The sequence below is a fragment of the Pagrus major genome, chromosome 11, assembly GCF_040436345.1.
Source record: "Pagrus major chromosome 11, Pma_NU_1.0".
Lineage (NCBI taxonomy): Eukaryota > Metazoa > Chordata > Actinopteri > Spariformes > Sparidae > Pagrus > Pagrus major.
The window spans coordinates 19,386,168-19,409,976 of NC_133225.1; the positions used below are offsets into that span (position 1 = coordinate 19,386,168).

A 23,809-nucleotide genomic window follows, 5' to 3' on the forward strand; every position below is an offset into this window, starting at 1 on the left:
TAAATTTTAAACCCCAAATCACCCCAAACACGAACATCTGTCGACTGTAGGAGAACTCTCTCTCTCTCTCTCTCTCTCTCTCTCTGCTGTTTCCACCGGGTGGGACGTCAACCGGAAGTGACGTCAGGGACAGGAATACGTTTCAGCGGTGTAAAATTAATTAAGCTTTATTTGACATTTTTAAACAGCCACAAAACTTCACAAATTTTTTTAAAAAAGTCTGTGGTGCCGTCGATGTGTAAATATAATTTTTGGGATGACAAAAAAATAGTTTGACCTCCATACCCAGGATGCACTTCGCTCTTCTTGCCATCTTGTCGAGTGGTTGGGGTAGAAGAGCGGCAGGCAGGAGTTAGCAGCCTGTTAGCATACTGCCTCTGTAGTAAAGTGGTTATCTGTCAGCTAGCTGCTAGTAGCAGCTGCCAAAAGTGAGCTGTCCACACGGAGAGAGCCAAAACTTCACCGACTTTGAGACGTTTTCTCTGTCCACCGCTGGATTATTTGTTCTTTTTGACAAGCAAATGGATTTGTTTACATCATGATATCGCACACGCTGGTACCCAGGTATGGAAAACTAGCTAACATCAGCTAACTCAGCTAGTCGGCGAGAAATACATATATAGCTGAGAGAGAAGAGTGGGCTGCGAGACCGGGCCCGCCTCAGACTAAAGTACCGGTGGCAGCTGCTGAACAAGAACTTTGACAAGGGCCTGTTTGCAACTCCGCTGCCGGGACACAAGGAAGGCCGACTGGGTGTCAGAGAGGCCGGAGAAGGAGAGCAGCAGTCGCCTGTGTGCTGTGAGTGGACACCGCGGAACATTTCGGGACTTTCGCAGGGTCTGGCTCCGCTTGTGACACTTTTCTCCGACAAGAGAGAGGAAGAGGAACGGTATGGAAATGACCTGTGACGGTACGTGTCTGTGTCATATCCCTCAGCTGTGAATTACTTCAGACATTAGTCCAGCACTTCGTTTCATCTGGGAGCAGACAGACTTGACGCAGATAGTCAACATGTCGAAAATGCCAGCGAAGAAGAAAAGTTGCTTCCAGATCACGAGTGTAACGCAGGCTCAGGTGGCGGCCAGCAGCATCACCGACGAAACCGAGAGCCTGGACGATCCGGACGAGTCCCGGACAGAGGACGTGTCGTCGGAAATATTTGATGTTTCTCGGGCCGACATGGGGGTGTGTGAGAGGAGTTCATCCGAGGAAACTCTCAACAACGTAGGAGAGCCTCAGGAGGGCCAGCCGCCGGCCACAGGTCCTGTCAACGGGGGACTTTCTTACAAAAGTATAGGCACTGGTCGTGTCACCCCACATAATTTAGTAGGAAGTGTGCCTGTGCCAGCTACAGCTCAATCCTTTGTTCCAAACTCAGCCACCCATCCATCTACAGTCATCAATTCAGCCCCTGCTGTCACTGTCTCTACCAGTGTGGCTCACACTGCCCCTGTGAGCACCAGCTGTAGTTCCCGTTTCAGGGTCATTAAACTTGACCATGGTACTGGAGAGCCCTTCAGACGGGGCAGGTGGACATGCACTGAGTTCTATGAGCGAGATTCAGATTCAAATGTTAATCGAACTGTGGATAGCATAAAGCCAACTGTAACCCTCGATCACAGTATAGACAGGGACAGTGGGCTTGGGGCCACTATTAACTCTGTGGTCACTAGCAGTGCACAGGCTTTGGAGAACACCGGGGACAGTGGTTACTCCATCGGGCACCTCGCCCACCCCCACCCATCGGAGCCTCTGCAGCAAGGCTACAGCTTGGCTTCTCAGATAGGGAGCGGGGCAAGTGCCTTCCAGCCCACAGGGTATACATCTACAGCATCACAGCAGCCACAACAGGCTCAAGTCAATATGCAGCCTGGTGCTCCCCAAACCTTCCTCTCTAACAGCCTCAATGGTGTGCACCAAGGTGCCATGCAGCAGAAGTCTCCCATTATGCCTCCTGCCACGCAGGTCCAGCAGTTTGCCTATTCGACTCATCCCACTGGTCAGCCGGACTATCGACAGCAGCACTTTGGCTCAAACACTCAGAACCTTCCCATGTCGACCCTCCCTGTGGGGCCTCCATCCAGCCAGGTACCCTCGCCTCTAATCACCAGTGCTGGTGCAGGAGCCCACCGGTTGGGTGTAGAAGCAGGCTCAGTACAGGCCCTCCTCCTACAAGTGGGCAATGCAGCAGCCATGGCTCCCATCCTTACAGGAAGTGGCCAACAGCCTCATGTCAGCCAGACGCAGCCTTCAGGAGCGATACCCACCAACTCCCACAGCGGTGTCCAGAATGCGCCTGCCATAATCGGAGGACTTGTCCAGCCCCAGGGAGCCCACGGAGGAGCCACAACAGGCCTTCCCTCTGGCTTCAGTATCCAGGCAGAAGATAGTAGGCAGAAGTCTGATGTCCTACCTCAGTCCAGTGCCGTTATGGTGCCAGGGAAAGATGGTGTAAAGCCTTTTATCGGCGAAGGCCTCAACCTGCCCACGCCTGCTGTCAACAGCCTGTTTGGCATCCAAATAACCATGAATGTGGATGACGACAGGTAAGAGAGTATAATGCAAAAAAAGCTTGTGTGAAAGGAATTCACATCTATAAATATTGTTTACTTCTTTTTTGTTCAGCTGTGTGCCATCAGTGATGCAATATTACAGTGTGGATATCAGTTTGCCCGAGTCTGAGGGGTAAAAAGCTACCTGGACCAGCAGTGATAGATTGTTGGAGGTAGTAAGTGTGTATCTGGAAGTTTGCCCTCATATTAAACATTCTTGTTACATTCTACAGCAGTGTGGTCATACTCCAAACTCTGAAGAATGCCTCTCTCTTCACTAGCGCCAAAATTAGGCATGCTATAACTAGAAGTCTTCAGTTGTATTTAAAGAACAATAAAACAGAACACACATTTTACTTCTGTTTGTAAGTCTAAAGTTGTAGACTGGGAGGAAGGAGGCATTAGAAGTGTAGTGAGCCAATGAAATTTGGCTGCGACAGGAAGACACTACTCTGCCTTTTTCATTAATAGCCAACTCACAAAACCCTGGATAGTGTTGCCTGTTTAGACACCCACAGCCCCCTCCCTCAAGCTTCCATTCAACCATACGGGCTGTTTGGGTTTAGGGGGCGTTAACAAGCACTTAGATATGTTACAACACACACAGTAGCTGTGTTTTGTAGCTGAGAAGTGAATAACTCTCCAAACGTAGGCAGTGAGTTTTATTCCCCTGTCTGCCTTGGAGAGACAGAGATCTCAGACTTCAAACTTTAAAGCTTGTAAATACCGACTCTTCCCATACCTACTCACTGTACTCCTGTAATGTACATACTGTAGCTATTTTTAGGGTCTGTCAGACGGCCCTCAACACACTCTTCACCATTCCAAGCAAGCAGTTGGAGAGGTGATGTTTGACCCAGATGAGAGCTGGAGTCCACCCACACACACGTGCAGAGTCTGTCCTGTATTTATGTAGGCCTCAGTGTTTATCAGTGTGCTCTTGTTCTGTTCTTCAGTGCTTATTATGAATGACACAGCCAGGAGGAGGAGGTGCGTGTGTGTGTGTGTGTTTTAAGAGGTTGAGGTCTGATTTTTATTGCTCATAGTCCAGATATTCCAGAAGCTTATCGTTGTTTACAGACAGACTTTATCCCAGCAGCATCACTAATGTGCCGAGGGCAGAAACAGTGTTGCGTTGTGTGTCCCTGATTTCATCAGAGGAACAGCCAGTGCCCGTTTTCTAGCCATTTCTGTGTGTATGTGTGTGTGTGAGAGAGAGGAGTGACATCAGTGGCTGTCTGCGTAGCTATGGTGATGGTGGCAGCAGGACAGGACAGGACGTGTCAGGGAGGTGGAGAGGACAGACAGACGGTCGCACAGACACACACCTGTGGAAATGTTAGCAGGCATTAATGCTACTGTGTCTCTGGCAGCGATGACATGACCAGACTGAATCAGCAGTACGATGTCTGCCTTCTTCGACTGTGGCTCTCAGACTCCATGTTAGACCTGCCCATGTCCATGTTGACACATCATCTTAAGGAAGTGTTGACTTGTTCCTAACCTGTAAGGGGTTTAACCTCCTTCTTCTTGTTTCTCGCTTGCTCAGAGACTGTAAATTGTAGAGACTTGAAACTGCACTCTTGTCATCAGAGCTGCAATGATTAATTGATTAATTTTCAACTATTAAATTAATCGGCAACTATTTTGACAATCGATTGATAGCTTAAAAAGAAGTCAAGCTTCTCTGATTCCAGCTTCTTGATCATTTTCTGATTTCTTCACTCCTTTATTACAAAACAAGACATTTGAGGAAATCATCTTGGACTTTGGGAAACACTCAGATAATAGTCATCATTTTTTGAGATTTTATGCAGGAAAAAACTAATCAATTACTTGAGAAAATGATCAACAGATTAATCAACCGTGAAAATAATCATTAGTTGCCGCATAAGATTAAAACAAAGCTTTGTGAAATGCGGGCTCACTTTGCCACATAGGACAGCTATAATTAAAGTGCATGTTAAGCCCTTTTAAATTAGATTTAACTCCCACATTGGTTATGGTTAGTCTTCATAAATGTTTTGGAGCCAGTTTCCATAATGTTTTTTTTGGTTGTTCAGTTTGCAACAAAATTGCTACATAGCCCCTTCAGTCACACTTTATAACATTTTTACAGCTAAATAAGATAAAAAATCTTCACTAAATCCAGTGGACCACCACTTCAGATTACTAAATGACTTCATCTTATTTAACATAGTCAATAGGAGACACTGCATAAAGATGGTATTTTCCAATGTTGTGGATCAAGGTTGGTGCATTTTCAATGTTTGTCCTAAATGGTGTGGGCTGCGATGTCATAACTGTACAAGTTTCTCTAGAAAGGCAGTTCATGTGTGCCAAATTTCATGGAATATCAATATGACATTTCAAAAAATTTAAAGGCCTAATCTGACACAGTGCCAAAACCAAAACTAGGTTGACAGATTCAGCCGTCCAAGTTTTAAAATAAAATTGTTCCATGGGAAAAGAGTTTCTGTCATTTTGAATGTTGCTGAAAACATTCCTGATGGTTTTGCTTTGAACAACGCACCAGGAAGCTTAGCAAATATAAAACAAGCGTATTCCGACAGTGAACCATAGAAATCACAAACGTGTACGTAGGTTGTAGATCCTTTTTATGTAGTTTTAAGTAAACTTAGTCTTTTAATCTACAATGAAAAATGCACAAAGAAAACTGTTTCACTGATTCAGCCTGGATAAGCCCACCTCTTATACACTTTTCCTAAATAATGAGAATTGTGGCACTTTCTATATGGACCCTGCCTGCTGCATATCTTCACATATGTACACACATGCTGAATTTTGGTTAACCTCAAAACTTGTGCAGTTTTTAAATTAAGTTGTGGGGCCCAAAGGCAAGTTGGCAGTCATAGGCATTATTTTAACTATCATCAGTTGTAATTAAAATGCCTTGTTAACTCATAACGTTCTTGTAAATCTCAGTAGGGACCAAAAGGAAGAAGAAGAAAAAAAAAAGACATATTTCAGGGAACACACCCCAGCATAACGGGACACATATTTTCAAACTTTTTCCTCTTGTCAGAGGTGCATTGTTCTGTGCACGAGCTCAGCCTTCATGAGGAATCTGCTCCAACTCTCATTGTTTGGTTCTGTTTTGAATTAGCGTGCATCACAAAAGTGGAACAAAGAATTGTGGGGGTGGAGTCGCGAGATTAGAATGATTTCCCCTCAGCTTGGAATGGTTAACATCTCTGCTCAGCATGCTGCATCTCTGCCAAATAAAGTGATGAAGCTGCCCCCTGGGAGGAATCTGTTTCCTTCAATAGGGGCACTTGACCTTAAACTCAATTACTTCTTCCCAGGACAGACACACCCTCCCTCCCTCTTGTACTGTCTCAATTAGGGATGTTAATTATTAATCCACAATTAATTACATTTTCTCAAGCAGGAGAACAGTAGTAGCGTAATGGCACATGGGAGAGAAATGCAGTCTGATGGTAATTCTGGCATACAGTTCACTGTATATCATTACATTTTAAACAGAGGAGGAGCACAATAACTCACCTGAAGTCAAATTATTAATCTGATTGATGTGAATGAATTTGTAATTAAATTAATAAGGTCTGAACATCCCAAACATCTAAACTGATCACTTTCATCTTGCATGTTTTTGCTGGAAATATTAATGATGAGCCATAGGAGGAATTTGTAATGTGTCCTCCTTTAGGCTACATGCTGAGTCATATTGCTCTTTTGATGCAGATCACACCAAGCACTGCTGGTGCACTCGGATATTATCATTATTAACCTTTTCCTCGCTGAATTTGTATGATGGTAAGAATCAGCTTTTAGTAAGCTGTCTTGCTTTCATTTGTCTCTTCCTCTGCCACAGGCCTGCACACTTCTCAGCCTGACATTTGTAGGCGGCTGTTTTTCTTGAGTTTCACCATCCCAGTCTTACTGGAAAACTTTTTTACTGGCCTAAAAATAGTAGTTCCCTAAGAAGAATTGGTTATTTGTGACTTTTGACACCGTCAGTAATGTTCTATTGTAATGTTCAATCTTGTATGGGTGATTAGAAGTTAGTTAAATGAATATAAGTGGGTCTGCACCTGCAAGCTTTTTCAAAAAGACCCCTCCTCTCTTTTGTAGATACAGCCACATTCATACTTGAGAGTGACCCAGTTCAGCTACAGTGTGGTGTTGGCTGTTGAGTGGGTGCTACTGCATGAAATACAAGAGCCTGGGTGAAGATTATTGTTCACAGTCAGTATGGGGGATTTCAACCAAGCACCATCCAGTCACGAGTATGGTTTCATGAACTTAAGTTTTGTTTCCGGCAGATTAAAAGACTGCCGCTCTTATCAGCAAACAATCCGATGAACTTGGGCCAACAAAAGGAAAGTAAGCCAGACCTCCTCGACTTGTCTGATAGCCGACATATGATGTCACCATGCAATTGTGGAAACTCAAATACACACAAGATTAATTTCTCCTCACACACATTGAATGTCACATAAAGTTGTAATCTGATTGGAAGCTTTATGAAAGGTCAGCTGCAAAGGGTGTGCGAGTTCAACTTGGTGGAAATTCTGAGTCTTCCAGTGCAGACACTCCTGCGGTTGTAAACACAATGGTTCCACTGGTGGAGAGTGATTTTGTTGGTGTTCACAGGAAAAAGTGTCAGTCTTTGTTACTGTCAGTGGACTTTAAAGCAGCCTCCTGCTTATATACGTTAACACTGGATTGACTTGAAGCTTAGTTGGAGCTTAACTGGTATGCGGATGTTTAGCTGTTAATGTCTCTCAGCTGACTGTGTTGTGTCAGACTCAGAAAAATATTGTTTCACTCGTTAGCTGAGCAAGTGAATGGCCCTTTTGATATAAAGAAGAATCTGTATTTTACTCAAAATACTTCAACATGTGTATTCTGAGTTGAACAGTAGACATAAAATTGGCACTGCGTGATTTATTTGATAATATTGCTGCAAGTAGGGCTGCAACTAACAATTATTTTTATGATCATCACAATTCCCCAGAGCCACCTGAAGTGACATCTTCAGGTGGCGTCTTTTATCCAACCAACAGTCCAAAACCCAAAGACTCTTCACTTACCATCATAAGTGACAAAGAAAAGTTGCAAATTTAAGAAGCTGAAACCAGCAAATGTGACTGAAATGATTAATCGATTATCAAAAATAGTTGCTGATAAATTTTCTTCAGATCGCCTAATCGTACTTACTGTCGCAGCTCAAAATAATAATATTTGTTTTTGTCGTCATTGTCTAGTGCTAAACCCGGGGCAAGCATAAACGTGGTCTTTTAGAGGGTAGTTTGTCGAATGCCTTTAAGGATTAATGTTCTCTTGTACTTTCCTCATGTCTTTTTGTTTTTTCTTTGGCTCTCTTTAGCAGACTATAACAGCAATTCTTTTACTTTTTTATCATTTTTATTTGTTTTGAAACAGTGAAGAGACACTTGTCTTTTGTTCAGTTGGATTAGTGTTGAATGCCGGAGAAATGAGCAGAGTTTTAACCCCCACTGCTCCTCATGGCTTTAAAAGCTGTGAAGGCACGTGTTTTACAAGCCTGGAGTGCAGTGAAATGTCAAAAGTTCATGCTGTTATTGACTGATATTTTAGTCTAAAAAGTGTTTTTGTTACATAGATACAACAGAACACAAAATGTATCTTTATTTAACTATACAAGAGCCTGCCTGCATTGAATGTTAGTCTGAATGTGCACGTGTTCACTGCTTGTACTGTAACACCTAACCCTCCTCTTTACCTCTTTACCTCCTGTTTGACAGTTTAACACAAAAGGGGAGGGAGCTGACGACAGGGAGGGATGGAGGGACAGGTTTGGGATGGGGTGTGTGTGTTTGTGTGTTTGGGGGGTTGTAGTTTGGTTGCCACAGTGTCTGGAAACAAGGGAGCAGCTTATTTTCCACAGATAGCTGACCTGCCTGAACCTCCAGTGGACACATTCCAGGAGCCCTGAATGGCTGCGATTGTGGGATGTCCTGGGCTGCGGCCTGAGCAGACGGGTCTGCACCAGCTCTGTTTTTGGGCTGGATCACTGACCCGGCCCTCCTGTCTATATCCCTCTAATGTGGCTGTTCTGTCTCTGGCTCTTGTTTTTTTCAGTCCCCTGACAGACCTCTTTGCAGTCTCTCCCTCTCCTCTTTTAAACTGCTGATTATACTTCATCAAACTCTTCTCTTTCCTGTTAAAATTGGGGTATAAGTTTTAGTGTTGAGCAATAGCCAACATGTTTTTACAAGTCTAATAATTGACCTGGATCCTCCTGGACCCTCATAATGCAGAAAAAGATGACGCTTCTTTCTTGCACAGAGGCAGTGCAAAACTAACATCCTCATTTTGTAATAGCACACAAAAAAGTGAATTGTGTTTGGTTTTAAAACATGTCAAGTTTGTTATATTTTCCCCCCCCTTTTTATAAATTCTCGAAGATCTGAAGAGGCCAGTGGTGTGAGGCAAAGTGGTTGACTAAGTTAGCATAGCAGGACCCACCCTGTTATCTCAGCAAGATGCGGTCAGGGGATCACTTCCAATTAGAGTGGACCTGCCAAAGCAAGTAAACAACCAACTCCTGGCGGCCTACCATAGCTAACTCAGTTTGTACTGGAAGCAAGGCCATTGAATCAGCCACAGAGTATGTTGCTGGCTGTTCCAGGAATAAGGACAGTGTGTGCAAACTGTATATGTTTGTTGTCTTTTCCCAAACGGTGTCAGTACAGAACAGGTTTGACCCTATCTTTTAGGCTAGTTACAGCATGTGAAGTATGCGGCGACTCATTTCTAACCCTCTGACCAAAGAGAGAACCTGTTGACAGGTCCTTGTTACCAGTCTGTGCTTTCTACATGGAGAAGGGGGGCTACGTTGAGCTGAGGGACTGTGTCATGTTCCAGTATCTTCCACTGGCGATGTTAGAGAATTGAGTCAATCAAGAACATATTAAACAATACACACTGATTCCAGTTGTGTTTTCACAAGATTGACTTATGACAATTTTTCATCCAGATAACTGATCAGGGGCTGGTAACAAAATCAAACAGACTTTTTAAGCCTGGAACCAAGAGCCATGTTTCCATGCTATCAATGATTGACACCTGCTGACCAGTAGTACCAAATAGAAAACAAAACTGCAAAACAATGCTAATGATTTGTGGTTTGCTGACAAAGGATGTAGTGATAAGAAGGGAAAGAGTTTTGAGAGAGAGAGAGAGCTTACCTGTTGGAAATATACAGAAGAGAAGACGTTGTTGTATCCTGGGCCTTTCTGGTGATTTAGCAAAAGCACGGAGTCCTGCCACATCAGGATGCCACAGCATTTCAGTTCTGCTTGGTTTGACAAGGTTCCTCTGTCAGCCATTTTGTTTTGTTTTGTTTTGTTTTGTTTTATGAAAAGTCTTAATTTACCCAGAATTGATGGCGTATTGGTGCTACTTAAGTTATCTGAACTATTAAATTGATTTGAATATATATTTTTGTGAGACTTGCCCCTGTAGAACTGCAACATTTAGTCAAGTAATTGATAAGTTGATCAGCAGAAATTATTTTGTCATTAATATTTATATTAATAATTCGTTTTTATCTCATTATTCAAGCAAAAATGCCAAACATTCCCTTCTTCCAGCTTCACAGATGTGAGGTTTAGCTGCTTTCCACTCTCATTGTGATAGTAAAGTAAGTGTCTTTGGGTTTTGGGGCTGTTGGCCAGAAACAACAAGCAATTTGAAGACATCACCCTGGTGTGAAGGAAGTTGTGATGGTTATTTTTCATAATTTTCTGACTTATTGTGGACAAAACAATCCATAATTGCAAAAAACAAAATCCACAAATTAAAGGTAGTAACATCCAGGGAATGACACTCAACAATCAACTGTCTTTCTCCAGAATTGCCTTCCCTACCTTAAATCGATTATGACAATAATTATTTGCAGACTGAGTGCTTACCATGAAAAACAGTGATGCATGTTATTTTCATGCCACAGCAACAGCAGCTTGTTAAAAGCCTCTTAACTACATATCTTACAAAGTTCTCCCACAAGCACCTGTTGCCTGCAGCTCTTCCTTTAACGTGCTCACTCATGCTGTTTTCTTGTGACATTGACATATTTGTACTGATCTTGCTTCTGACGTAAAACAGCAGCGTCCACTTTACAATGGAGAGTGACCTGTTCAAGGACCTAAATCTGTTTGAACTTTCTGTCAATGAGATATTTAAATATATTTAAAATAAAACCCCTCTTGACAACGGTCTTGCTTCTCGGAAGCGTGTCACATATTTCTGATTTTGTTGTCTCGTACCCTGTTGGTTTACAGTAAAGTCAGATATTCTGATACAAAATAGAGGAAGTGAGAGAGAGGAAAGTTCATAGTCTATTTAGGGGACCGTTTCTTTGCAAGCGTCAGGTACAGTTTCTGGACAACCGCTGGGCAGAACTGGCCACATCTCAGACTTTCTCTTTTTCTTGTTGACTTTCCGATATGTCATTAATACAATTCAATAATGAAATGATCAATAAAGCTGACCATAGAGTTTACTCTTCAGGCATGGAGGAGAAGATTGCTTTTCAGCTCTAAATAAGTTAACCAGTTGCTGTAGAAAATGTGGAGCTGTCTGTCGCAGCCCTTCAGTCTCCCAGAGTGGGAAGCAAGGCCTGAACAACAGGGTTTCAGTGCATAGAGCCCCCCGGAGCCTGACATGACTGAATAGTGAGTAATGAGGATGTGTGGAAAGCATGGCAGGCAGCTGCATTTGAGTCATCCATCCTCTCTCCGTGCTCTCGCTCACTTTCAATGGGTGTCGTCGACTGATCTGGCTCACTGGTGCCTGTGACTGTTCATCTGTTCTCCAGTCCTGTGTGTGTGTGTGTGTGTGTGTGCGTGTGCGCGTGCGCGTGTGTGTGTCTGTTTGTGTTTGAATGTGTTTGTCTCACAGTGACATTGTGGGTTTGGCTGAAGAGAGTTTAAGAGAGGCTTCAAGTTGAAGAAGAGTTCTCATGTTTGGCTTCCTCTCAGCGTCTCCAGAGTCTGTGAGCTTTTTATTCCTCAATCACTGCCTGCGTTGTTTTTTCTAATTTGTCCCAAACTTTTTCCAAAGGGTTTGTCTGTGGGTAAGTCCCCACACAGTGAAGCAAATCACTTCTTGGATGAACAACATAACTTAAGCAGATTTGGCCTGGCCTGTTTTGGCTTAAAGAAAATAAAAGGCTAAGATTTGTCAGTTATGATCAAATGTTCATCTTTGAATTCAGTTTTTACTGTTTTATGTTTATGGAAGCCACATTTCTCCACTGAACAGCTCTCTCTATTGAGAAGCCAAGGCTAGGCGGAAACCATTTCCAAACTAACGTTAGCTACTGTTGCTCTCTGCTAGCGGAGCGGAGAGAGGCTCTGAGACGAGGCATGTGATTGTCAACTGTTTTGTTGTCGCAGAGAGTCCTTCACAAAGAAATCCACAGTCCAGCAGCATTAAACAACTTAAAACAAATCGTTCACAGGATTAAATAGGCAACTGAGAGAGACAGGGAAGGTATCATTTTTTTACCTTAAGAAAAATCCCATAGTGATATATCATCCATTATCATTTTTTAACATAAACACATAGCATATACTAGTATATAGAAATTTGATTATTAAAGAATTATGAGCTAGATATATACTGTCTAGGACAGTGTACTGTGTACAGACATTGCTCTCTATATCTGTAATAGAGACAATGTTTCTACATTACCTCAATCATATCTTTGCCATGTCTGTATTGATAACCCTTGTTATTAATTGGTTGATTTTTTTTAAAAAGTTTTGCATATAAAACTAATAGTTGTGGTATACTGGCATCCTAGCAAAACTTAAATCATTTCAGTCATCATCAATCATTTCACTGCAAATACCTGATGGAGAATATATTGGTCTAATGTGTCAGAAGGGCAGAAATGAAAGAAGATTTTCATTAGTGATTAATCTTGCAGTTATCTTTTTGATTAAAGTAAAAAATGTAATCACAACCTCCTAAAGTCCAAGGTGATGTTTTCAGATTACCAAAAGTCCCAAACTAATTTCTCTGCCTTACTGTCTTGCAGCAAATCCTCCCAATTGAGAAGCTGGAGCTGGAGATAGTTTGGCTTTTTGCTTCTAACATTATTTAAACAATGTATTGATAATACATTAGGTATCAATATCAATATGCTTATGGATTTATAGAGAAGCTCCCAACAAGTAAGTAATCACGAGCACAGCCTGCTCTAAAGGCCAACTTGGGTCATATCAGTTCTGCAAGTTGAATCTAACATCCATGCAGACACTGCAAATTCTTCAGTGTGCTTTTTTTTTCTGCCTTCAGTTGAGAAAGGCGCAGGTTTAGTAAGAACCGAGGTTTCCTGCTTTGCTTTGATGTCCGCTTTCATATTCTGTCAAACGCTTCCGCCGTTGTCTTCTTCCTCTTCTTGTTCTCAAGTTGACTTCGTCTCGAGTGTCTCCTCTCGTCAGCAGTGAACCACTCTCTGCCCCCCCCCACCACCCACCACCACCACCACCACCACCTACTCCTCTAATGTTTTACAATGAGCAGGCTTCTGCAAGGAAACGGACGTGAGTCATTGTGGCTAGGTTGACTGATAACGGTTTATTCACTCATTCGAAACGCCGGTGTTGAACAGATGACACCTTGGCTTGTTATCACTGAATCGGGTTGGATTTGTCAGAAGTGCCCAAACTTGTCCTCTTTTTCAAACAGTGGGGATCATCCAGATCATATCATTTATCTCCTAGCTACCAACAAATAACTTCCTGTAATTATGTTATTATATTTTTGTGTGTGTGTAACTACTACCACTTAGAAAATGACCCGCCTTTTCATAACTCTTTCTTGAACTTATTGCGTCATGCTGTTGTGATTCATTCTCTGCTCACGCGAGTTATTCCGTAGAAATGCTGAAATGTATAAAAGCTTTAGTTGTCATTGTGAAAACCAGAAGCCTTTCTTCCTCTTGAAGCTTTCTAATCTGCTCTTTCAACATTGTTGGTTCTCTTTTAGCCTTATAAGAAGCAGTCATCATCGGCAGTGTTGACCTCCTGGTTAGCACTGTGGTGAGGTGTGATGACTGGTTCATTCGGAACTTTCACACCGTTGTGCCTTTTCATCTGAGTCAGCCTCCAAGTTTAACATGTTTAAACATTTCACTCACATTCTCAATCATACAACTGTGAAACAGGAACACAGGCAAAAAAGTAACGACATGTGAAGTTAAAGCCCAGCAAAGTTATTTTTTGAAAAAAGACAGTTTCCTATTATATATGGTTTCTGGCCAAAAATACAATATTGGCTTCCAGAATAAAGTAGAGTGGAAGTATAAAGTTCTATAAAATGGAAACACTCAAGAAGGGTAGAAGTGCCTTAAATTTGTACTTAAGTACAACACTTGAATGAAGTGAATGTACTGTAAATGTTAAATTCCACTGCTGGCAGTGCTCTGCCCTGCTGCCACCCTCTGCTCTGACTCAGAATTAGGTCATCCAAAAAACTCCAAACAATGGAAAATATCCTGCGAGCACCTCCCTCACTGTCCATGAATGGACCTCAGCAGACGCAGCAGCTGAAACCACAAAGGGTAGTGCTCTGGCATTTAATGTAGGACTGCGACCAACATGTCTGACTGTGCGACAGTCACTGTTATGTTCATTTCTTGGATGTGAGAGGGAAGCTAAGACTATAGAACACATACAGTAGAGCCAATACAGGAGGACCTGCTCATAAACACATTGGTCTGCAGTGACAGCCATGACCAAAATATAATGCATATATAATTTTATCCTCACATCAATGTTGTCAAACGTAATGTTTCTTCTATACTTTTGTTGATACCCTGTGTTTAAAAACACAACAATAACTACATTCGATTGAATCGAAAGTATCAAAGCTATTAAAAAAAAAGAAATACCTGTAGGTCTAGGTGTGATACATATTTGCATTGAATTTCATACATTAAGGTGAAACTTTCCTCCGAGGCTGGTCTTTAGGAGGTGCTAGCAAGCCAGTTTGCCCTGTCTGCACAAAAACAGTAAAAAATCACCAGTTCTGGTGTGTGTGCAAAGTTTTTGTGCAACTTTAGCCCCTCAAAAATGAGTCAAAGATGTCAGATATTTCTAAAGCATCTTGAATTGTGACCATAAGCATATATACACATAGTAAAATAATATTTGTATATATATATATATTTAATATATTATAATATATATTTTAAACCTTGAAAGAAGTAACATGTGACATGTAACATGTGTCAACACGGTGATACATATGCTATATTCAGCATTAAGGCCCTCTTAGTCTGCATGGTCCTTTTCTGTACTAGAGATCGCTTTACAGCAAGGAAAGTTTACCTTAGGGCAGTCGATGTAAAGCCCACAAGACACACCCAGTGTACGGTATGTAAAAGGAGTTGGTTGTGATTTGTCACAGGAATCTGCCAGTGTTTTTTCTGCACAGAGATATAAATGCCCGGGCAACCAGCAATACAACAGCCGGGAAGATCTTGGAGCAAAGCCAGAGTGTGGTATTGAACAGTTGCAATAACACTTCCATGTTTGGAAGTGTGGCTCCTCCTGGGAGCATGTATAATAAACTGGTTGGAGTGTATGGTTATGTTGTGATGTTAGGTTTTCTTGGATAGAAAATTCAAAATGGAGACAACCTGCCCTGCCAAAAGCCACCAAGAAATTCATGCTGTATGTCTTGCTCTACACGTCCTTTGTACTTGTGGTCAGATCTGTGCTCCGCATCGGCTTGACCTGCCCACTCAACCCGTGGCAAAGTCACCGGAGAGTGACAGACCAGTGTTGTTACACAGCAGCTGACAAGCTGAGACAGAGACCGACCTGAGGGCCAGTGTGGCAGAGTTCACTTGGCTGCCGTCACGCTTCAGGAACCAATTCTACACTTTATTTAACCGGCTGAGTCAATGAACTTGAGCCCTGCAAAGTGAAATTGAGCAGAGATAGGGAGGCTGTGTAGCTCCAGGCTGACACTATCAGCTGCCACCCAGCTGAATGAGCGTTCACGGATCCTGAAGTATACTGACAAGACGGCACTCATGGTAACAATTATGTGTAACCAGAGCAGAAATTAACACCCGCTGCTTACGAGAATGCTCATATCAGTGTGACATATTTTCGCTCGTCTTTCTCTGACTTTGTGTTTGCTGAGGTGTTCAAGCCTGCCTTTAACATCCATGAAGCTAAAGCTGTGATCTTATCGTGTTTATTAACGTTGACTCATAAATACCCCAGCAAACCCCTCGTCTCTGTCATACATGCTGTATAGTCCCATAGGAGAGTTGCTGGAGTTGGGTTGTCAGTGGTGGTAAGCTGCACAGCTGGGACTTCGCCTGACTCGGGTATGACTGCAGGCTCAGCCCCATGCAGAGGGTCACGTCCCTGTTTGCCATTGAGCCTTTTCTCCCTCTCTCCCACGGCATCTCCTAATCACTGCATTATGAGGAGAACTCCTCCAGCCGCTGGGTCACATCTCATCCCTCCAGTGTCCAGTTTATTCAGTCTCCCTCTGTATCAGGCTTCAGCCAAAAGACTCAGCAAATGCAATTTGTGTGATACAAAGAGGGAGAGAGTTTGTATGCATGACATGAAGATAAAGATGTATTGTCACATGTGTGTGGGGATAAAGTCTGCCCAAATCTGCGTGCATTCAGCAACATCAAAAAGTCTGCGGCTGGAAAAACAACTCCAGAAAAAAAGCCTGCAGTTGAAAACCCAGTGTTTGGCGTGCTGCCTGTCCTTATGTTTCTGAGTCTATGGACTAAAGACTCCTTGTTTTTAAGTTATTTTAAAGGGAGGAAATTCAATTTTTCTGCCTTCCATTAAAAGCAGCAACTTTTCCTCAAGTGACCCGAGGGAGCATGTGTTCATTCAGGTCTGTGCAGCAGCCTTTTCTGATTCAGCTTAAGGATTGAATGGGCTTTTACAGGCAAAATCCCACTTGAGACTCTGTTCTTTACCTTGTGTGTGTTGTGCCATGATTAACCTGTCAGAGTGGAGGGATTTTTATAGGCCTACTTGTTTTTATAAATTCTTGTTCCACAGCGGGAAGTTGGAACATCATCAAACCAATATGGTTATATCACTGTAGTTATATCACATGTAGTGGATATTTATTTAATGCCTATTTTTATGTTCCCAAACACTGTCATCATTAATCAAATTATGTAATGTCCAAAGCCTTTGACACTGCGTGTTCTACGTGTTTGAGTTTATGGGCTCGCATTGTGTGATAAAGGGTTGTGACATTGACAAAGTGTCTCTGTTGACAGAAGTTCTGGCTGTTAAATCCCTTGTCAGTCACATATGAGCAGAGAAAAGTCTCTCAGTTTTGGCTGTTTGGTGTGACTTTGCTTCAGGCAACTCATCCTAATGTGAGCCCCGTTTTTTGGCATCTTTTTGCAAGGTGTTTACTTGCGTTGTCATGCACTGTGACAATGTTTCATTGTGCTTTTATCCAAAATATATCACAGCGTAATGACTGTGTGAAGGGTTGCAACGGTATGAGATTTTCTCAGCATGATAAACATGTCAGAAAATAACACGGTGTCACAGTATTAAAATTATTATTGTTGATATTAGCAGTTACAATGACCTTTAACTGAATGAAAACAAACGGTGTTTCCCACAGGACTTGTGGCGGGACCTGAGTCGACCTCAGTATGAGACTCAAAAATTAACTATCTTTTTTTCAGGTTTCCTACATTATTGTTACATACTGTAACTTTAACTGTCCACCTTAATGCATACAAACTGGCCTCTTCTTTCTCTTTTCTGTTTCTCTCTCCCCTCTGTTTGTCTCCACCAGTTACGTTTTCTGCGCTGTTTTTCAGCAGTAAGTTTTATGAAGACACACCTCGCATTTAGGATTTTCACCTGCAAATCCCCTTGTCATTACAGCAGTGTGGAGGAAGCTTGTTGTTAATTATGTAGCAGATCAAAACCAACATGTACCAAACAAAAGTGCAACAACCAGGTGCACTTACAAGTTTCAGGTGGCGTCGTCCTCTCGGACGGATAAAAAAAAAAAAAAAGGTATAAAATTCTAAAATGGGTCGCCAAATATACTTGGGCAGCCAGTAATATTAGGGGTCGACTGGTATGTTTTTTTTCTGGGCCAGTACTGATACAGATTACAAGTATTCCAGGAGACCGATAACTGAAAATTGGAACAGATGTACATTTAGAGAAAAATACAATTTTAGTCTCAAAGTCTAGAATAACCAGTAATGGGATGTAACAAACTGCAGTTTGCTCAAGTACTGCACTAATGTATAATTTGGAAGTACTTTGCTTCAGTATTTCTATTTTCTGCCACTTAATACTTTCACTCCACTTCATTTATTTGATAACTTTAGTAAACAAAATCATATTATTCAGTGCTGATCGGCTATAACTCGTGACATCAGGTAGTGTTGTGGACACTGAGACCACAGAGTGGTGACCACTAGCAGAGAAAGGATGTTGCATCATAGCCAAATTACTGCATTTAGAAAGTTTATTTTATCAGCAATCAGACACAAAAAACACCAGTTGGATCAACAAGCCGATACAGTTTAATCTTTAAAATATTTTTTAAAGTGAACAGCTTTGGGATTTCTACATATATATTTGAAGTAAACAGTTCCAAGCGAACTGTTTTGCTTTGATTGGTGGGATCAGAAATAACCTTGAATCAAACACCAAACATCTCCTAAATTTCGATGCTATTACAGGAGTCACGCGAACAGTGGACAAGCAGTGGCCTGATGTGGATGCTCCGCAGGGCTTTCTTAAACTCTGATCCACAGAAACTCACCATGAGGTCAAGTGCAGTCATGTGCACATCAGTCAAACTGAAAGATAACTGCTGAGTCCTGAGGAGTTTCCAACACGTTTTCCATCACGTTTTCTAGCATGGCTTGAGGCTGTAGGCCAACCAGTTAACATACACTAAGATGCTATGAATGTAGTTGCTTAAATATTTGCTTCTGGCAGCGATGCAAGTTCGAACAGCTCAACTAGGCCAATTCTGTTATAGGTGCAATGTGTCAGAACAGAAGCGGTGCCGTCAAATTACAGGATGATTGTAATTAATGCCTCGATTTATGTATAGCTGCAATATGACCTTGACTTCGCTCATGCTTTACACGCATGACTGCGACCCAAAGCATCTTTTTATGCTTCAACTCTTTTTTTCATTGAGCTTTGAAGTGCATGATTTTGTATTGAGCTGAAAGAAAATCCGGAAAAGATGCATTTAGAGTAAATTTGGTGAATGATTGATGACGAGGAATGCAATGGATCACAAACCTCACGTTTTGAATAGTATCACAGTACTGAGTAATGGATTAGATTATTTATCAGAACAGCAAAAAACAGGGTCAGGGTCATAAATTGATTAAGAAATGTGCTAATGTAGCAGCCTTTCTCCGTCTGTAGTCACCACTCTGTAGTCTTGCTAAGTGTCTGTTTGGTTACACATCAGAAAAATGCTTTGATGCGTGGCAAAAGTGTTTCTTGAAACTTTCATGCCAATAAAACCTTTGAATTGACTGTAGCTACTACAGTGAGCGCGCGGAGCTGCGTTTCAAAAGAAAGGCGGCAGATTTTGCCGAAGTTGCACAAACACACATCACAATCTCATGATCTCTTTCCATGATGAAAAGCATGCCCAGTTTCCCAGTACAACGACTGAAAAAGCCCTGAGGTCACAGCCTTAGGGATGTCACTCAATGGAGGCAAAAGTGACGGCTCTTATCTCATTTTGCTTAATTTAACCTCTAAAACACATGAAGCTTGACACCTTAATTTGCAACGGTTCAGATAAACAAAGAAACAGCTAAATAACTGCAAGTATTTTATACAAAAAGAGAATCTGATACATTTTATATCAGAAATAACTGTCACTCATCCATACATTTATTTGAGATCCCTCTAATGTGGTTAAACCTGCTATAAAACATGAATGATTCCTAGTTGTGTAACCTGCACAGGCCTGTGCACAGAACACAAACAAAACACAGAGCATAGGCTTTGAAAGTGGCTGTTACAGTACTGTTTACTTTATACTACTGTAACACATAAAATAAAACTTCTCCACTTCAATCCTACAATTCTCGCTGCAGAGGGGGAGGTTACTAAAAGGGGTTCAGGTGAGGTGACATGCCATGCCTCCTGACTTTCCCGTTCTCTTCTTCTTGGGTTTTGAATTGCTCAGCTTCTCTGCAGGTATCTCTGCTCGTCATCTCTCTACCTGATGAACTCATCATGCATATAAAAGTCCTCATAAAACCAGTTATCTTGGCTGGTTCAGAGAGTCCATCTCACAGCTGCTGTGTAGAAGTATGTTGTTTGTGAGCTCTTTAAACTTGCAATGTCTAAATGCCTCACCAGCGCATGAGGAAACTCGAAGGTCCAGAGCTACTGTTTGTGGGGTGTGGTGGAGATAAATCTGTCAAGGCCTCAGATATGGAGAAACTTGTCTATAAATCACTCTTGTCAGGTCACCAATACAGTAGTAGTGGATGGTTCGCCCCGCTTTTCTAGTTTCGTAAATGAATTCCTTTCTCCCGCCTGCTTTTGTTTATCGGTCCTCCAGGCTCTCTTATATAATGAAACTGTCCGTTTTACGATTTTGTAGACCACCCCTGCTCTTATTAAACAAGCTGCCCATAGAAAGTTTAACATTTAGGTTGCAGACAGAAGGGTGACTGACATGAACTTGAACCCAGCAGGAGCATTCACTTGTTCAGTCACATGTTTTGTTTTGTGTCACCTCCCCTTGTCTGCCCGGTTGTTTGTTGTTTGTGGTCATTGGTTTTAGCTGAAAGTTGTTTCTTACATTGCACCTCAGTACATGGCTATCTAGATTTTTTTTTAATTACATGCTGTTTGTGCAGTTTAATGAAAACAATTTAGTTGCCTATCTAAGCATTAAATTCAGATCAGTGTAGAGCAAACCTTGCAAGTGAAAATAAATCTTTTTTGCCCGGAAAGCATGTGGTCATACATGCTAAAAATGTCAGCACATAGACTAAAATGGCTCAACAAATTCCTGTAAGCAAGGTTTATTTACAGGATAGAGTGCCTCTGTAGATCAGACTTGTGCTTACAATGAAAGATCAAAAAATAAAATAAAGACACATGAATAATTAATGAAATAGAGATAAAAAACACTACATTTTTCTGATGATTTTTTTGTTTAAGCAAGAAGTTGAAGTGTCTGTTGAAGTTTAAGTGCTGGAATGAGTTGAAATATTAGTCAAAGTGCAGCACTTGGAGTCGAGCAATAAACCAAAAGAAGAGAAAGTATCGTCAAATACTACTCGAACATTTTCACTTGAAAATGAATTGGTCTATATTTTTGTAGTAAAGCATCTTGGACCGTTTTCAGGACTGAGATTTGTCACCAAGTGATATTATGAACTTGGTGTATCATTAACATCCTGTGCTGCCACTTACCTGATAAATATTTGATCTGGTTTGTAATTTTATCTCCTCTCAGCCACTGTGCCAGGACAACCGCCCCTGTTTTAGGTTCACTTTCTATTCCAAAATCTTTCTGATCCAGTAATGTAGAGTAGTAGTAGATTCATTAATGTTAATGGGTCACTACAAAGTTAACCTACTGTCCACATCCTCCCTGATAATGACGGTAGTGGCCTTCTGACATTGTTTACTTAATAAAAACAGCACCGAACAAAATCGCATGATTACAAATATGTTGTTTGTTTTGGTTTTATAGAATAACAAATAGTAGTTTTACATATGTATAAAACAAAAAAATCATCAGGATGGCCTTTTTTGCATCTTTGTACTTAACAAGAGGATACAAGGGGAGGCGGTGGTCCGACATTCATTTAAAATTATAATGTACTCTTTTACAAAATCTGACTCCAAACTATTGATGAGGTATACAGATGTTATTGTCACATCTTACAGCAGACAAATAAATGAAAACAGATTGGTTAAGCACTGAAATGTTTGCATTAAAGTTACTTGGTTTAAAAACACTGATATGTCCATAATTCACTTGGTCTTGCATTCATCATGTCATGTCTGAAAAGAGCTGGGCAATCTGGATCATATCATCATTTCCTCTTGACCTCTCAGTGTGGTTCAGGATCTTCCTCTACTCTCATTCACATTCTCTCTCCTAAAGCCCGTCTCTCTCTCTCCCTCCCTCATGTCTCTCTCTCCCAGCTTACATGTTTCCCTTCCTTTACTCATGTTTCTCCTGTCTCTGTTTCCTCCCCCATTAAAATGCAGGAACCCATCCACTGCTTTCTACCAGGCTTTCCGGCCTAGCAGATTACGAGGGTCAAAGCCTGTCAACGATAGGTATGAGCTCGGGTGTGTTTACATGTATGTGTGTGGCCTGGCCTGGCTGACTAAAAACCAGACCCTGCACCCCTTCAACCGTGTGCACCTTGCAAGAAAATGTCCATTTTGACATGTCACTTGTAGTCATTTTTCTAAAAATATATCAACAAGGCATTGACGTCGGTTTCCAGAGGAGTCAAATATCAGGATGTTTCAACTTGACCTCAGTTGCATTAAGTCTTCAGACCCAAATATATTTTTTTTTACACTGCTCTCTGCAATTATGGCTTTTCTACAGTAGTTCTCCTGTTTATAGAACAGGGTTAAAGAACTTCATAGTTTAAAATAATTTCTTTAGGTTTTGGTTTAAGTGGAAAGATTTAATAGTTGATTTTTTTTTAATAGCAAGCAAGCAAATAGCGCAATTTCCTACAGAGACACCAAACAAAGAGTAAGTGTCTCATATTTGAAATGCTGTGTAATACACTTTTCCTGCCAAAGGATAAAAACACTGGACTGGAAAAATTATCACATGAAGATTGTAAGTATTGGCTATCAATAACGTCATTGTCAATCGTTATTTCCCTCTATTGGCAGACTAAGTGTTGACCAAATACTGACTTAATGACTTGTCAAGCTGGACATTTCAGCAGCTGCGAGTGTGTAGTGCATGGAGAGAGCATGGCACTGGAGGAAGTGTCAGGGTGCAGTTAGTGACATTTTCAGCGACACTTTGAGTGTCTACGTTCTGCCCGTCACGAGGATCCGGTGCTCAGGTTTCCCTTGCCCCTACGACGTGTGAAGCACGGTGCCAGGGGGTTTTAGCACTGCAAATAGCAGTCCACACTGAGAGACACACAGAGGTTGTGTTATATTATGTCATATTCTCTCAGAAGTCTTGTTTGTAGGCTCAGATGAGAAGCTGCTGATTACTGACCCAGATTCTTTGACTCAGGGACTTGTGTTTTGAAATGAATTCACATCCTTTAAGAGCTCATCCTGAAGCCAAAGAATGAAAAACTGCGCTGCAGCTGCACTAGTAACTAACCTGTCATGACTGTTTGCACTTTCTGTGTGAAATGCTGTCAGCTAAATAACAAGAGTGTTTCCTTTTAATTCATATTTTTTTGACATATTTTTTTGTTTTAGTTTTATATCACGTTAAATTGAATGGCATTGTTTTTTGGAGATAAGCAATTTAAAGTTGACTTGGAGGAATTATAGTGGGCATTTTCACTATTTTTTATTGATTTGGTTGGCAAATCATGAGCAGATCTGCCAACTATGAAAAAGGAATGACTTTTAACACTTCTTGGTCATAAAGAAAGTTTGAAATTGGACAAAAATGGGACCGAAAATAGTGAATTCACATAGCATTTTCCCCATACTTTACCTTATTAGGGACGCAAATTTAAAGCAATTTCTTTACTTGATTGTTGGCTGTCTTAACAATCGATTATTAGTTGATCATTAATAATACATGAAATGTGTTTCACGTTTTTCCATTAGAAAACGGTTTTAACCAGGAGGTTAGGAGGTAGAAGAAAAGATAAAATAAACATCAAGCTACTTGGATGATACTAAACTAAGTAACACAAAATAATGACTTCTTTTGATTGTGGGACTCTCGTCATTCGCTATTGAACAATTAGCCCAACAAACTCCAACAAATTGAGGCTACTAATTGGCTAGAATGTAATAATATGTAATAATAATGTATTAACGTTTGTATAGAATGTCTTTATTTTGTATATTACAAATTGCTTGTATTAAAAGTAGCAAGATACTTTTTGACGTATTTGTGCCCATCTAATTGTTGGTCAATACATTTTTAATTGGTTAAAGTCTTAACAGCGATTAATCAATTAATCATTATTCATTAACATTGCTATTACACATACAAATACCAGT

General features: G+C 41.2%; 1 protein-coding gene across 1 annotated transcript in view; it reads left to right on the plus strand.

Annotated features, from left to right (window-relative positions):
- Nucleotides 1-363: 363 nt before the first annotated feature.
- The window catches only part of tsc22d2 (TSC22 domain family 2), a 38,671-nt gene continuing 15,225 nt past the window's right edge, over nucleotides 364-23,809 (plus strand). The window contains exon 1 of the mRNA XM_073476543.1: nucleotides 364-2,546. Coding sequence (XP_073332644.1) covers nucleotides 1,012-2,546 — 1,535 coding nt within the window. The 5' untranslated portion in view covers nucleotides 364-1,011. The remainder of the gene's footprint in view (nucleotides 2,547-23,809) is intronic.